The sequence below is a fragment of the Solea senegalensis genome, linkage group LG7 (genome assembly GCF_019176455.1).
Source record: "Solea senegalensis isolate Sse05_10M linkage group LG7, IFAPA_SoseM_1, whole genome shotgun sequence".
Taxonomy (NCBI): Eukaryota; Metazoa; Chordata; class Actinopteri; order Pleuronectiformes; family Soleidae; genus Solea; species Solea senegalensis.
This window is the reverse complement of record NC_058027.1, coordinates 23,483,187-23,500,514: the sequence shown is the minus strand read 5'-3', so window position 1 is coordinate 23,500,514 and position 17,328 is coordinate 23,483,187. Positions and strand designations below refer to the sequence as shown.

The 17,328-nt window shown below is 39.8% G+C and overlaps 1 protein-coding gene across 2 annotated transcripts; it reads left to right on the top strand.

Moving 5' to 3' along the window:
- Positions 1-1,541: 1,541 nt before the first annotated feature.
- fam120b (family with sequence similarity 120B) lies at positions 1,542-16,602 on the top strand. 2 transcript variants are annotated; one of them, XM_044031153.1, is made up of 15 exons: positions 1,542-1,828; positions 2,130-2,255; positions 2,627-2,817; positions 2,947-3,080; positions 3,153-3,275; positions 3,477-3,668; positions 4,036-4,303; positions 4,419-4,596; positions 4,712-4,813; positions 5,910-6,082; positions 8,083-8,175; positions 10,789-10,995; positions 11,835-11,991; positions 15,154-15,436; positions 15,531-16,602. In XM_044031153.1, exons 2-15 carry the CDS (start codon positions 2,132-2,134, stop codon positions 15,559-15,561), a joined length of 2,256 nt encoding a protein of 751 aa, XP_043887088.1. In that variant the 5' UTR covers positions 1,542-1,828; positions 2,130-2,131; the 3' UTR covers positions 15,562-16,602. The 2 variants fall into 2 exon arrangements, with proteins under 2 accessions (XP_043887088.1, XP_043887089.1); XM_044031154.1 differs by lacking the exons at positions 15,154-15,436; positions 15,531-16,602 and adding an exon at positions 12,079-13,324.
- Positions 16,603-17,328: the final 726 nt, after the last annotated feature.

Sequence of the window (17,328 nt, the reverse complement as noted above, 5' to 3'; positions counted from 1 at the left end):
TCAAGAGGAATGGGCAACAAGGAGAATGAAGAAAGCAGATGCTGATTCAACATCTGGTTCCACAGGTTTCCCGACCTTGTTTCCCAAAAACGTCCTCAGGATTAGATTATTTAAAAATAGAGCTCAAGTGATAACAGCGAGAGGGGTTGTGAAATTTATGGGCCAAGTTCTGAGTCTATGTGGTCTTCAAGGGGTCATAACTTTTTCAATACGATCATTCAGTGCAGATTTACAACACAGCTCCGCCCTTCCTGAGGATCAGTTGACCAGGAGGGGTGGATTGTCCTCCCCGTCCATAGAGCATCTGGCTGGGGGACGACAGATGCTGACAGCTGGACTGACAGCCAGCATATGTCCCCTTTCTTTAGTACTGCTCTGCTCACACAATAGAACTGAGGGGACGGGGGTGCTTTGTGTTAAGAAGGTAGACCTAATAGCTTGTGACTCTCCATTCTCCAGTGGAGCTTGGAGAGCAATTAGCCCGTCTCTGATCCTAGCCTGGAGAGTTATTATGGGAGGACGGAGCTCACAAAATCCTCAATTGTTCATTCTCATTCATGACACACAAGGATGTTTATTTATCAAATTTGATTACAGCCGTATGATGCTCTCAACTGGGTTTTCAAATTGTGCCACAAGGATGCATTTTGTATTTCATATTTGTTATATAATGTTTTAATAGAATTAATCACATATTACTGCTTGTCAAAGTACTTTTTATTTGAAAGGGGCTATATGTAAACTATTACTGTTATAACTTCTGTAATGATTTTGTCACTAAATGTTTGTCGATCTGTGAGCAGCATAAAAGCCTCAGTGAAAGAGTCAAAAACAGACTTGGATAAAGTTTTCTTTAAACAATTGCCAGATATTATTATTTATTGCACATTTTCCTTTTGTAACTTTAACTTTTATATCAACGGTGTATTTTGTGGGGGCCTGTTCAACTGAAGGGACATTTCCTCCGTAAACTTCACACATGCTATTTGTTTATTTGTTTATTTTTCAGTTTAATTTTTGCTATTCATGTGTATGGGGTCATTATAGATAGCTACAAGCCATTAGGACTGGTCACAAATCAAGTTCAAGATATCTACAAATTCATTCCGACTATGTGAAACTTAATTTGAGATATCTAAATAGGACAGTGTAGATATCTTCAATTGAGGATAATCATAATCAAATAAAGATATCATGAACTTGAATTATGACTAGTCATAATGACGTTATAGATAGCCTATCTATAACTGGAATTAGAAACATCTACAATACCTGCACCTGAATCTCAATTGACAATGACAAACCCCATACACTATATACCCCATATACATGAATGGCAAGCATGACGTCAGTCTAACTAGTAAAAAACTCAATTACGGATATCTGTGACGTCATTTTGACGATGTCTTAAACTATAGTTTTGACTAAGTAAGAATTACGTTGCAGATATCTTTAAAAAAATTAAAAGCGCTCGCCAAACACGCTTGTTTGCGTCCATGCGCCGAGCACGTGTGCTTGTTTAGCAACGTTATGACGTCACACGCAGACCAGGAAGCTATTTCAATAACTCTTCCGAGTTAGCTTAGCACTTTACAAATGCTGCTCTTGTCTATATTTTAAAGTAAACTTTGAGCAGGATTTGATACAAGGCGGTTTGGTTTCTAAAGTTCGCGCACGTCGGTGCGCCTGAAACGATGGGTTTATCGGCAGGAAACTACGCTAACTCTTAGCATTCTGGTCCATTCTCAGTGAGCACTGAAGCTAACTGTTTACATACTCATTCCCAGTGGACAGTGAAGCTAACTGTTATCATTTGCACTGAGCTGAGGTAAGATTTAGCTTTGTTTGTGGTTGGAACGGATGTATTCTATCATAATTGTCTCCCACTTTATGAGAGTTTGCACTGGGTCTCATGTTGCACTGACTGCTACTTTATTTTCCTTATATTATTTATCTGTCTCTCTCTCTCTCTACATGTGCACCACTGACCAGAGCAAATTCCTAGTATTGTGTGAATTTTACCTGGCAATAAACCTGATTCTGATTTCATGTTATTGAAATATTTCCAGTGAAAGAGTCAGACCCTCTTTTTCTCAGTATGTGCTTGGGTTTCTCTTCTCTGTCTGCAGACATGGGTGTGAAAGGTCTTCAGGGGTTTATGTACACTTGCTGTCCTGAGGTCTGTGTGACTGTGAACCTGAGAGAGATGGCAGCTCAACATGTTGCCAGAGGCTCAGCCACAGCCAACAGCTCAGGTACAATGATGGCAAACGGTCCAGGTTCATTTGCTCTGTGCAAGTATTTGTGATTTGATTGTAAAAGACTAAAGGTTTTCAAACTATCATGCTCTTGTCTCAGAAACTCAGCTAAAACCATATTTAAAACACATGGAGATATTTGCAGTGTTCCACCAAACCATTCTGATACATTCAATACAAATTTGGATGATCGCAAACTTAATATGCATAGAAATATACTGAAAAGGCTCACATTCCCACTAAGCTATACTGGCTGCACTGGGGTAAATGTTTTAAAGATGTTGGTACCTTTGCAAATCAGACATATCATGATTACTGACAGTTTACATGCTGGATGTTCAACTAATACATTGTGTTTTCTCTCCTAGACCCCACACTCGTTGTGGATGGTATGGCCTGTCTGTGTCACTGGTACTCATGTAAGAACTGGGTATGTGGGGGGCAGTGGAGGGAATACATGGATGTCCTGAAGAGCTGGGTGGGAGCATTTGACTCTGCTGGCATCAGATTGGTCTTCTTCTTTGATGGAGTGGTGGAGGAGCAAAAGAGACAAGAGTGGGTGAGGAAAGAAAGAATTTCATGATATTTTTACTAATTGTTGGTCATTTTTTTTAATACATGTACAGCAATCTATTCCATTAAATTAATGTATGCACTTTTGAATACTATCATCCTCTCCTGTTTGTAGGTGAAGAGGAGATGCCGAGTAAATGGAGAAATTTCTAAAATATTTAATTATATTAAGACACATGGGGAGCAGCCGGGTAAAAATCTCTTCTCCCTTCCCTCTGCTCTGGCAACGTTCACATGCTTTGCTCTGAGGTCAGCATTTATACAAACATCTACAGTTACAGGTTGAGGATAATATACTGATTGTAATATTATTATTTGCAGGTCACTGGGTCAGGAAGTGTTTTGCTCAGTGAAGGAAGCTGACTATGAAATTGCCAACTACGCTCGTCAGCATAGCAGCATGGGCATCCTGGGACAGGACTCAGACTTCATCATATACGACAGGTTTGTCAAACTTCGATGCTATTGCATTTTGTTGGAATGCCATGACAAGTTGCATGTTGGTTGTTGAATACCAATATGGCTCATCTCTGATATTTAAGCAACACACAGTATGGCAGCATGGCAAGTGTGTGTGATATGCCATGATTATGTGAATTACTAGAACTGATTAATTGTAACGTGTTTTTTGTTTTCTTTTTTCAGTGTCCCTTACTTATCGGTGGAAAAGCTGCAAATAAACAGCCTCACCACTGTCCTGTACGACAGACAGAGGTTCTGTCGAGCCATCGGACTAACTACTGCTCAGTTACCTCTGCTGGCTTGTCTCCTAGGCAACGATGTGGTGTCAGAGGGGCAGATGCAGCACATCAGAAACAATGCTGTGGCAACATACAGGTGCCTAGGCGTTTATGTCATATTCGATTTTTGTTCTAATTGATATAAATACCACTGGACACCCAGTGGACACCAGTTTGAATACCAGTTACGTGGAGTTTCCATGTTCCATCTGGGTACTCTGGCTTCCTTTCACAGTCCAAAAACATGTGCTTTGGTGATGAGGGCTCTATAAACTGACTATAAGTCTGAATGTGAGCATGAATAAGTGTTTGCCTCTGTTGCTGGCCCTGGCAACCTGTCCAGATTGTGTCCCTCTTTAGAAAATGTATTTCAACTTCATAACTTCATTTTATTTAGATGTTTGACAATAAGCCAACCTGATTAAGTTTCAGTTACATGACATCTTTGCTTCATTGTTTCCCAGGAAACACGATCTTGCGCCACACCACACTCCTCGTGGTCAGATGGTCCTGGCTGTATCCAAGCTTGTAAGCTCTTTGTGGGGCAGAGACGAGGAAGAGCCTGGGCAAATCCTCCAGTCCATGAATCTATCAGCTCCTCAAAGAGAGCTGCTGAAGAGGGGGATCTCCTTCTACATGCTACCCGGTCAAGAAGCATTTCAGCGATGTGACATCCCTTTACATCCCTCGGCCTCTGCCTTTGAGAAATATGTTAGTCCAGAGATATTAAAGGTATGTATTACATACAGAACATGTGCAGTATTTGTAATGTAGAAGTCTCCTAAGATCCGAGGGTACCAGATGCAAGATCGCATATATATTTTGTCTGTCGTGTGGTTTTCCCCAGGCATGCACAGAGAAGCATGTAACGACGGAGGGTTTTATGGTTTACCATGTGTTGTGTGCTGGAGTAATTCAATGTAGCAACACTTTGGAGGATGAGGAGGACACTGAACTGCTTCCTCAGGCTCTCGTCTACAAACCCTGTAGACAGCACATTTACGGACTGCTGCTTGGTCACGATGGTAAGACGGTGAACTTACAGCAGGGATGACATGAATATACTCAAAGACAAACAAACATTGTAAACACATGCTTATCAGTGGTGTGTTTTGTTACTCGTTGTTTTTTGTGTTTTAGGCAGCACAGTTGACTCTCCAGTGATTAGAGAATGGTTTGTCTACCCTGGAAACCCTCTGACGGAACCGGACATGGTCCACCCTGTTCAAGTCAACCCTCCATGTATGGCACTTGAAAACTTCTTTTCTCTCTGTTTTCCCAAAATAGGGACAAGACAGAAAATGAGCTCTGCTGAATTTTAACACTTTATGATGCTTGTTGTACAAAGCAACAAAATTAATCATTCAACTCTGCCAAGGAGGTTATGTTTGAGTTTCTGTCTGTCTATAAGCTCCATGATTACTGAACAAGGGTGGAGGAAGAACAGAAGATTTGATTTAGGGAGGATATAGAAATATTTTGCTTGTGTCCTTAACATTATGAGTTGGTACTTTTTGTAAGATAAGATGAGTTAAGAGAACATTGAATATAGAAACATATTAAATATCAAGATAATAAAACACAGCAAAAGAGCCACTGTAAGCATGATGTACTTGGTGTCCATGGTACACAGGTTAAAGAGAAAAAAAGCACCCTAGTAAGAAAAGTTGATAATGTTAGAGGAGAAAAGTCTTAAAATTCAGTGACAGCTGCTTCAATAGGCTGCCACTGGGCATGCAACATCTTGGGACCATACTCTTCGTATTCCATGTTCACAGAGATTTGCTGGGTCTTTCTGCTATATCCGCATTTCCATTGATACTAAAATTAGGGTCCACGTTGTCCTTGGGTTGCAGACATACGTACTCGAGCTGACCACTGCTGAGGTGTGTCAGTAGAGGTTTGTGGAGCAAGTGACAACTGGTGAATTTTAAAGTCGCAAGATTAGCCTTCACCACGTTGAGGGTTTGCACCTGGATATTCACAGACGTCACCTGCAAACAGGTTCCTATTGGACGATAGCAGCTGTCAAAGACACCGGTGCTCTGTCTACACATGTGTGCCATGGTTTATCATTTATTTTCTTCTAAATAAGAAACATAATTTATGGTTTAAGTTAAAACCATGCTCTATTGAAGAAGATCTGAAACTAGTGATTGAATTCTTCAACTCCTAACCTTACTGTCTATGCCCAAGACACAAACTATCAGCATTGTAATGTTGAATTGAGGTCAGTAAAATGGAATTTGAAGTTGTTAAAAATCTGCTTTCATCATGACATCTAAAACCAACCACGCTCACAGAGCTTTTGCTGTCCATTTGTTTTTTTGTTTTGTAGGTGGTCATCCCAGTCTTGACTTGTTGTGGTTTGGCACTGATCCTAATGTTTCTGCCCTTCGCCTGACATCCTTCCTGGCCATTTTTGACTGCCAGGAGTTCTCTGAGTTGTACGGCACCATTGAAGACTCTCTCCTGGCTGCGTTGTGTTTGGTCAGTTTCATAGTCCTGCAGGTAATGTCATCTCTTTCTTCCATATTTTTGGGGTAATGGTAATTGTAATGGTAATGGTATTTTAAATGAAATCACTGGAAAAGAAAACACTTTCAATCCAAGCCAATACCCTGAGGGATAGATTTGTACATACGGCCCAGTGATTTCACCACTGGACTTGATCTCATCATATTGTCATATCTAATACATTTTGTAGGCAATATTTGCGTTTTACAAACAAATTACTCTTTTTTTAAATAAATTTCAATAGAATTTTTTTTTTTGCAGGGCTGCATGTTTGGCTCAGTGAACAAGTGAAGCTGTTGAATGAAACTGTTGTTCACCATAGACTTCAGTTTGTTTTAGAACTTTCAGCCAAGATAATGTGGGTAAATGCGTTAAAAAGTGACACCTGGTGATTTTATGTAAACAGAATAAAAGACCAATTGCGTTTAGTGAGAATTACACACACGTCAGCTATTGAAATGGATTACAAACAGTTATTTTGTTCTTTTGTGAACTTGTGATGTGAAGTCAAACATGACTTGTTGACGTCTGTGTTGTGTTGTATTGTCGTGGCTTGATGTCAGCCATTATCACCCCCTGAGTGCCCAGTTAAACCACAGACACTGGTCTTTTTAGTTTAATGTCAACAAGAGCTCTGATAATGGGCTTTGAATATTTAAAAAGAGATTTAATTCGCTTCACATCTTTTCTGTTTTTTATTTTGGTTGTAAATTTTAAACTACAAACATACATGCTCTTTGTAAGCCTGTTGGTCTGCTTTGATTTTGTGAAGTATGTGAAAGGAGCAGAGGTTTGTGATGTTTACGCATTTTTTTTTATTGACGTCAACTGATGGAGCTGAGCTCACAACAGATCAGAGGATGAGATTACCTGGATGAAGGGTTTTATAGCATTTTCCAGAAGATAAACAAAGATTATTATGGACTCATCTGTCATGTGGGTAACTAATTGTAAACTGGTCATGAATTCACTCGAGCGATTACCAAACAAACACTTTTTCTTCGTTGAAGAAATAATTTCAAATGGTATTTTAAAGCAACACGATGCAACTTTTTCTAACCTCAAAATAGCTACTTGGTTTTTGTACCCTTAAAAATAACCCTTTTTATATGAACCATAGGCAAGGGCCTTGCTTTAGAGGCTTGCCATGCTGCACCACCTTACTTCTGCAGCAGCCTCAATAGACAAACCATCCAGAGCGTGCATTTTTTTGTGTCTAGACATAGAAGCTTACTATTCAAATGAAGAACAACAACATCCCTTTGTAAGAAAAGGTCATTGATTCATTGATTTCTTTAAAGAAAATGTAGAGAGTATCTAAAATCTACTTTCACTGTGTAACAAGTCTTGAAAAATGAACTAAATGTTGCAGTTATTAATGTATTTGAACCTAAAAATATAGGAAAAGCACATAGTTATAGACAAACAGATGAGCAGTAAAGTTGAACCACGTTGGGTGTTTAGGCCTCTGTATGTTTTTAAGACAGTTTCACCTTTAAGAAGTTGTTTCTCATATACTATTTCCTTCCTTCTCATCCTTTTCTATAAAAGAGAGAAATACAGGTTCAGTTTTCAGTCTTTTTATTGGCTGCAATATCAGGCACGGACAGACTTTAGTACAGGCAGAGATTTCAAGACAGACAGAGGACAGTCGTTTAAAATGGACAAGTGACGAGTCGGAGCAGCTGCTTCTTAGACATGTAGACAATCAAAGATGAGACAGACAACAGTAGCTGTTGTCATCTGATTACTGCTGCATTCACATTCCCTCGTCACTCGTCTGATTGAATGGCTTCAGGGTTTGTTTGTTTTGAACACACAACTGGGCAGCCTCGTTTCTGTATTCAGCATTGTGTCTTTCTCTGTTGAATTGCTGCACCGAGAGCAGACAAAACAAACGGAACCCACACAAGAACACACACTAGATTGTTATTGAGTTTGTAAACCATATTATAAATATATATATATTTTCTGCTCTGTGTGTGTGCTATCAGATGCAGTCGGTGTCTCAAGAGGATGTGGATGCTTACCTGAGTCAGTGTATCTGTCTGAGCATGAAATCTTCTCAGGAGCTTCAGCAGATCAAGGTCAGTTAAAAGAGCAACGACCAACAACCCTCTCAATGCCATAATTTTATGTCTCAACTTGTGCTGTGTTGTTTCCTGTTGGTGAACGACAATGTTCGCTGAACAGCAAACAAGTTCATAGTAAACAAACACAGGGTGGAAAGATTTTTTTTCCAGTTATGGAAGGTGAAAAAGAAATGAGAAGAAAATACAGTTTAAACAAATACCAACAACAACAACTAACAAAACCTGTAATAGTTGTGCAGTATTAAAACTGTTTGTAGGACCAGATTAAAATGTCCTTAACAAGTCTCTAATTAAAATAGATGACTCACAGTATTATTAGATTAAGGAGAGAGAAACTATAAATCATTTAGATTTTCACATTTACCTTGGTAAAAGTTTAAAATAAAATGGGATTTCTTTTCACATGGACATTTTGAAGCATAAAATTTATTTATTTAAAAAAACAACAACAACAATTGGAAACAATTGATTTTGCCAATAATGAGAGCATCACCTAAACAGCATTTTGGACATAATTATTATTATCATAAATGTATGGCTCTTTTCAGACAGAGAGCAACAAACCTGTCTTCGAGACTTCAGTCACTGTTCATTTACATGACACAAAAAATAAATTATTGTACTAGTTGAAATAACACCACAACTTTTAAAATACATATAAAAAATACATATAATATGAGTCTGAGAAATTTGATTTAGTCAAATTTCAGTCGGACGAGCACAAATTCAAGCTGATAAGGAGACTGATTGTTTGCTCTGTCAGCTTAAAGAATTTAATATTTTGAAGTAAATAACTAACAAAATAAACCAGGAACCGCCTAATACTAACAAGCTGAAAGGGGGCGTGTCGCCACCTAGTGTAGTGGAGGTGGACACACTCCAGCCAGAGACAAGAGCTTACGTCCAACGGTGCACTCTGTGACACCAGCATCACAGTCAGCTGTGCTTTACCAGTCTCTGGGAAAACAGCTGTGCCGTTTGCTGCCTTGTTGTAGCTCCATTTATTTTTACAGCTTAATTACCATACTTATGCCTAGTAATTTGTATTTTTGCTGCTTGTCTGTGTGCTACACAATAATTAGGGCTGGCGTTGATTTGATTATGCTGTCTGGGAGAAGCTCAGAGCTGCAGGATGAGGGTTAACTGGGTGACTATTGTATGGATTACCTAAACACACACATACACACACTGATGTTGGTGACAAAATGTTTATGTTTCAATTGAGTGTGCATCATGCTCGCTTAAAGAGATAGTGCTAGTTTTTTTTTGAAGTTACACATTTTCAACACTGACATCACTGAGGGCTCTGCCATGTCCAAGAAGCAGCCTGGGAGCCAAACACTCACTCTTCGTGCTTGTATAATGGGACAGTGACAGAAGTCAAATTGAATGGCAAAGCCGAGCTACAACTGTAGCCTGACTTAACTGTGTATAGAAAGGTACTGACAGAGAGAGAGAGAGAGTGCGGGTAACAGTTGCCTCTCTGTCCTGGCTGACGTTCACCACATGGAGCTATTCACACACACATTTGCAGACTCTGAATGCCTGGATGGACAGACACACACACACACGTGCACACACTCACTTTTCTGTCTTTGTCTTTGACTTTGTGAGTTCTCATGTTCCTCTAGTTTTCACTCTCTTACACCTTTTCCTGATCCTTATCTCTTCGTGTTACACTTGATGTCTTGTGTCTCCGTCTCTCTCTCTCTCTCTCTCTCTCTCTCGCTCTGTGGTTGTGTTCTTCCTCCAGGCTTTTGTGTGTCTGTCGAGGGGTTCATTGTTTTCTGAAGGTGAAGCTGTGTTTGACTGGAAGCAGGTGGCAGGCAGGCCTTACTGTGTGTGTGTGTGTGTGTGTCTGTGTGTGTGTGTGTCTACGTAATCCTTGTTATCAGTGCTAGGTGCCAGAGGACAGGTGAGAGCAGAAAACACACACACACACAGAACATCTGCCTGCTGTTATCGTAGCCATCCGTCTCTTTACTTCCCAATCATCTTCTCTGCCCTTTATTGTCTTCCACCATTGTCTTCTTTTACTGGCTTTTATGATCTTAATTGTTAACCAACAAAAGAATTGACTGATCCACAGCAAAATGAAATTGTGCACCAACATTGAGTGTTTATAACAGGAGCATGGTGTTAATACCAGGTCTGGACAGATCCTCAGTCTCAGTCTCATTTAAGATAAGATAAGACTCCTTATTTATTTGTCCCACAGTGGGGAGACAGTAAAGATAAAGATAATAAATAATGAACATGCATTACCAAAAAATTTACAATATATTAACACCAAGACATTTAAAAATGAGTTAAATAGAATGTAGAATGTACATTATAGACAGTTTGCAGAATACACACAGCATGGACTTGATTTGACAGTAAATAAAGGACAGAATTTATCAACACAGTATCCAATCAAGCTAAAGACTTTTCTGTCAAATTAACACAATTTTAATTTAATAAAGTGGGTCGAGACCTGTTTGTGGTTCAGAAAAGTCTCTTTGTATATTGAAAGTACAAGTTTGAAGATTCACCAAGTAGCCAGCCTTGTGATAAAGATGCACAACCGACCACCCAAAATAATGTTTCCTTTATTTTCACTTCCAGCTGCCTTTCCTCTCCAGTCGGGCAGTGCAGCTGGGATCTCTCTACGTCCGAGGACTGAGCCATCTGCTGGGTGCTAACTGTGCCAGTGGCTGCCCGCTGCCCAACGCCGCCCTGATGCCTTGGCACAGCTTTGATGGACAGCTGTTCCACTCCAAATACATGCTGGCTCATAGTGGAGCAGAGAAAACCGTGCTGCTGGACAGTGATGTGAGTGAAGACAGGAAAACAAACAATAGAATATGTGTGCGTGCATGTCTTTCTGTAGTTGTGAGCATCATTTTTTGGTTCAAAGCCATTTTAACTGGTCCCTGTAAGTGAAGGACTATAGGAGGAGGTTGAAGAACTGGTTTTAGGGTTAGAAGTAGTTTAGGAAAAGATGAATTCAAACACCTGCAGGTGATACTGATAGAGATTTAGTTCTGGGTAAGGCTAAGATAAGGGTTTGGGTTGAGGTTAAGGTAAGAAGATGAGTCCTCACAACCAGAGAGACATGACGGCGTGTGTTTATACTTGTATGCATATCTTCATGAGGTCCACAAAACTTAACTGTAGGATATTTTTATTAATATTAATAATGATAATAGTAATTTTAATATTTTAAGTCAAATTGAACCCTAATAAATATCTTAAGGTGTTATGCCTAGTCGAGCAGAGAACACAAAATCACAACAAATATGAATGAAACAATATTTGGCTAAGACAAAAGACAATTGAATTACATTTGAAATACATTTTTGGGAGTGAGGTCATTTAGGCTGGTCCTCACAAATGAAACACAAAAGTGTTTGAGTGAAAGTGTTTTTTTGTGGGATAAGACCTGGTTTTAGTGTTATGGCTAGAATTACGTTTATGTTTGGCTTAAGTGTAGGCATTTTGTTTGTTGGTTATGTCTCCAAGTGTCCTCACTAAGAATGCTGGGTGTGTCTGTGTGGTTGGGACTGTTCTGAGCAGAGAATCCATACATATATATATATTTATGTTAATTAATATAATTTAATACTGTGTGTGTAATCTGTAGTGTTCTATTGTTTTTCCTTTCCCTCCAGTCATCGCGTCTGTCCTTGTTTCTCCACCTGAGAGAGAAACTTATAGAAACCTGTAGGAAGAGAGGCAGAGTCCTGCAGTCCAGACCAAGAACCAATAACGCACCAGCACCAAGTCATAGAACCACGGCAACACCTGGATGCAGAGAGAGACGCACAGGTGAGCATCTTTTGTACATGTATACCACCTTCCTACTGCTTCAGACACCTGTTTTTTATTAAGTTTATGTATTATTTTTTATTTAAGATGCAGAATGCACTGCAGTGCAGACACAAAACGCAGGTTGGACAGATGGATCAGAAATGTTTAAGTTAAGCAATTTTCTGTATCATTTGTTATTATTAAACGCTTTTATTTTACCAGAGGTATGGGAAAAAAAGAAAAACCTGAATCAATCAACCTCTCAAAGTCGTTCATGTTTTCAAATTGTTCCACATTTAATTTAAAACCTGAAATGTTCAGTTCATCTAACCAACAACCTTTATATTTTGTTGATACGTCCTGTGTTTTAAAGGTTATTGATCCGCCCTCATGTCTTCTCTGTTCTTGTTCTTTACTCAACATCCCCTGTGTTTGTGATTGCTTTCTGTGTGCCGTAGTTATGCCGCCAGGACTCTTTGGAAATACACTTTTTTGGTCTTCAGACAAACATTTTGATCTGAATTACGAAATGTTAGTGTTTTCGGGGGACGCTGGTGGCTCAGTGGTTTAGATGCTTATCATAAAACCACTTCATCTGACAATGGTACATTTGTTCGCATATCAGATCGTCTTTCTCCTGCCCGTTGACTCTCCAACACAGAAAATGCCAAAAGGCATGTTATAAAAAGAGAAATTATGTTGTCTGTATTACTCTTCGTGCTCCAGTGGTTGAGTTTGTTTGTTTTAGAGCTGGTGTTTGTTTCTAATCATTGTCCACTGTGTACACAGACACAAAGAGTCTTCTCTCATCTGAGCTCCAAATATGAAAACCTGATGAAAATGCCCGTGCAGCTCATCAGTGAAGGAACATTATAATCTGACAGTTGATCTGTGGTTGTAGTCCTTTGCTGCCCCTCAAAGAACCACATTACCCAGAGGGCTGTGCTGTAACCAGCTCCATGTGTGCTGCGGCCTCCGTGCATACCACTCTGTGCGTGTGCACCCACACAAACGCTCGTGTGCACGCTCTGGGTCCGAGACTTGCTTTGTCAGTGCACTAGTAATAGCAGGTTTCTGTTTATAGGCTGGGAGAGCTCTATTTTAAGACACACAACAAGACGAACTGATTACAGGCTTCTTTCTTCTCTCCCCCTCCCTATGCTCCCCCGTCCCCTCACTCATTCCCGCTGTTTCCCTCTTCATTCTTTTTTTTTTTAGTAATCACCCCTCTTTCTTTATTCTCATACTGCTGCTTTTGCTCTTTTATCGCTGTTATTCTTCCTTGCTCTTCTGACACGCTTCCAACTGATTTGTGCATACTTTCCAAATGTTGCTTTCCACAGTAGTGTACACTACAAATTCAGCTCCCCATTTGTAGAAGATGCAGCTCAGCAGCAGTGAAATTCAATCCTGTTGTTCCTCTTCAACCCGCCGACTTGTAAACCTTTTGCAACCGTTTTGCTCCGTGCCATGTCGATGTACACTCTCCGGGTTTGCGCCAAAGTGTCTACCTCTTGCCCAAGTCAACCCATGTTGGGTCTCACAAGGATGTTTCTGGTTTTATAGATGGAAGGCTACACTCTTTATACCTCAGTGTTTCATTTCTGCCAGACACAGACACCAATCATTACCACAGAACTGTGGGGATATTGTGTGTGTATGTCGGAGAGACAGAGATGAAGAGAGAGTATGTGTGTGCGTGAGAGTAGTGGTGGCGCTATGTGGTATCGTTGAGGGCCCGGTTTGGTTTTTGTTTGGAATCAGGCCTGATGTTTAGTCTCCTCAGCAAATACCTTCTCTGCCCGCCTGCCCTCACAATTACACTCCAGCAGTGTAGCCACTAAAGCTGCTCTCTCGTTTCTGTCCAGTTTAAAAGTGTAAAAAAAAACTAAATGAAAACAATCCTTATTTTCAGATCCGCTCACACTCACTTTGGACCATATTTGACTCTGAATAAGAGCAGCGGTGTTCTTGTAATCTCTCCTCCACTCTGCCCTCTGATCATATTCATTTTTAACAACCCACATTTGAATTTCATCTAATGCAGAAATTACTTCTACTTACCTCAGTCTGAGATTTCTCTCCCAACTGTCTCCCTCCTGGTTTTACTCTAAATCTAAATCAGAGAGACTTTTCCACGTGCCAGACTGTTCACTTGTGTACGGCCTTTGATTGATGGTAGAATGGGGGGGGGTGACCTGATTTAGCCTAACAAGCCCACAGCTCCTTTTTTTTTGGTAAAAGCCTAAGTCTAACCTGATGTTTTATTTTCAGCACTTCTTAACTGGATTGAAGTCTGCCACATCTGTCGAGAGTTCCTGAAGTTATACGTTTGTTGGAAGCGTTTCAGAAAGCCAGCGTTTTACTTATACATGAAGTTAATCACATTTATATAATTCATGACAGAAAACTAAAAAGCTGCTGTTTGTTGACAGTTGATGAGGAGATCCATAGCCATTTGGCTTCAAGAGATGTTATTGTTTCCTTAAATATTCTGCATTTGGCTCCGGCAGCTTTTGTTAGGATTCATGGTTGTGTTTTTTTTTCCCTGTGATATGGAATGTGTGTTCTCTTGTTATGTTTTTTTCTTCTTTGTTTTGTTTTTATGTGTTTTTTTGTTTTTTTTGCTCCGTGGGTAGCCTTCAAATAATTGTGGACAAACTTTAAAGCAAATTTGTGAGTGAGTGCGTGATTACGTGGGCGCATGCACAGGGATATTGTTATATTGAAAAGTTTGAGCTCAAGTATAAATAGTTGTAAAATGTGACTTATCACTCAGTTCAAGTCCAGTCCAAGGCTGTGGTAGTTACTGGAAATATGTATCTGACTACAACAGTGCACTGTTTCATCAGGAGAAATGAAACAATTAAAGAATTACCTGTGATCATTATTGTAAGTCGCTTCGGATAAAAGCGTCTGCTAAATGACATGTAATGTAATGTAATGTAATGTAATGATCAAAAACATGACATTGTTTCACATTTGAAATCAGAGGATTTAGTCCAAGAAAACCAGGAACATTTTCTTAGTTCTGACCTCTGTTTTCACTTATATTCATATTTTTCTATTGTAAATAATTGCATTTCTAGTCTTTATTTATACTTTTCTAACATTTTTTCTTTAGTGCACCCACAATTAAAATGAAGTCCTTGTGGCAATAAACCGGATTCCCATGTTCAGGTTGGCCTTCAGGTGGTGGTGAGCACCAGAGAGGGACAGGAGAGATGACGGGAGGTCCTCGACACGGAGGAGGATGGAGGAAGCAGGAGGAGGAAAGAAGAGACCAGAGTGAATATGGAAGCAGAGAGAGACTGTGGGAGAGAGGAGGAGGAGGCCAACATTTCCACCCTCACTTTCACCCAAACTCCTACAGTGGAAATCCACAGTACACGAGCGGTTCACCCAGACAGTACATAGGTCAGTCACACCGCAGAGGCAGAGGACGATACCACCTGGCCCCCAGGTAACAATGGCACGGTCCATAAATAAATGTCTCCCTTTTGAGTTTCCTCTCCTTCACGTTACGTTTCCTCTGTTTCTGTGTCTTCTGCACTCAGGTGGTCTCAGCCTCCTGCACCTGGAACATAACTCTCTCTACTCTGAACAGAGAGGATTAGCGGTGAGAGCTTGGGGAGTTAAGAGGATGGGAAATATGTGATGAAAGAAGAGAAGGAATCAGATTTCTCTGAACAAACTGATAAGTGAATCACCCATCAGGAATGTTTGTCTAAAGGATGCACTAGGTAGAGAAATGGGGCTTGAGAAGGGTCAGTATTAGGAGACTATTTTAATTTGTATATTGTATATATAAAGCAGTCCTTATACCAACTAATCATGCATCTCAGGGAAACATACTTGTCATATTTTGAGTTCAGAGCAAGTTGGCAAGGAATTATAGAAATGTGGGACTTTACCCTGAGAAGTGGATTAATGGTTAATCCTCCAGCTTGTTGTTACCTCTTATCTTTGACTTTAAAAGGCAAAGATCTTAAAAGCTTGTGTATCCAGTGCCATAATCCTTTTAAAGTCATGGTTTTAAGTGGAAAAACAGTCATGGAATATCAGCTGTTACAGGAGTCAATGGTCTCTGCTCCTTTTCTGCTCGGCTGTTTGTTACAGAGGAAGATGATTGATAATTTAAACATTAAACTCTTGACTGTAAAGGTCTTTAGGGCTTTATGCACACTGTGATTCACACCATACAAACCCTGTGTGAAGTTATTGTCCCCCACAAAATCACTTCATGTCATATTGAATGAATTATTTGATTAATTATTTTGGTCCATAAAATTGTAAAAACCAGTTAAAAAACATTTTAAAAACTCACGACATTCTCATCAATTCTTCTCAATCTTGTTTTGACCACAAGCAGTTTTTCTGGTGTCTTTGTTATATGAATGAAAAAAAAACAACCTAGAAAGTATTTACATGTAAGACTCTGAGGAGTCACAGATGTTGAATTTAAAAAGATTAAGTGATCAAATTAGCTGGCTATTAATTTTGTAATCATCTCATATAGGGATGCATGGATACCACTGTTTCTGACTGGGTAGAAGTATGATTACTTAAGTTTTAGTACTTGTCTATACTGAGTTGTAAATAATTAAATTACAGCACACATTTGCCTCACATTATTGTGTTTTTATTTTTGTACATTTGAATTTTAAAGAACATCGGTGACATCCATCTGAAGTTAGCAAAGTCACTTTTATGGAAAATTCATGGAGCCTTTCCATTCATCATATTGTTATTATTTAGAAATCATTACACTCTTTTGAGCGCAGTGCAAGATAAATTTGCATTTTCAAACAAAATACAGTTTTGACACTTTCCCGGGGGCAAGACATGGATTATTTCAAAGACAGAGTCATGTGTAAATCCTTTTCTAATGGGATGTGACTAAACTCTCTCCTCCCTGTCTTTACTTTCAGTCCAGTGGCAGCAAGAAACAACAGTATGTGTGTGTCTGTGTGTGTGTGTTTTAGTTACTGTGGTGAGTGGAGTGGGTGTGGGTGAGTGCACTGTATGAGGGAGGGGGGGCATGGGTGGGGCGTACAACACACACATCCATAACTTGAGTCCAGTCGCCCCATCGAGATAATAACAATAACCGGAGGAGGGATGTGTTTTCTGTGGTGAGTAGGAAGTAAGGGATGGAAGTTTAAAAAGGGAGGAAGAGGGGGAGAAAAGAAAAGGAGGAGGGAAATGAAAGAGTGTAAAGGAGAGAGGAGAAGTAAACACCGAGATGAGGAAAGTTGAGGAAGATGGAGGGGAAACGGAGGGGTGGTCGATGGAAAGGTGGCAGACTAAGAATAGGTAGAACAACAGAAAACAGGATAAGAGGGGAGAGAGAGT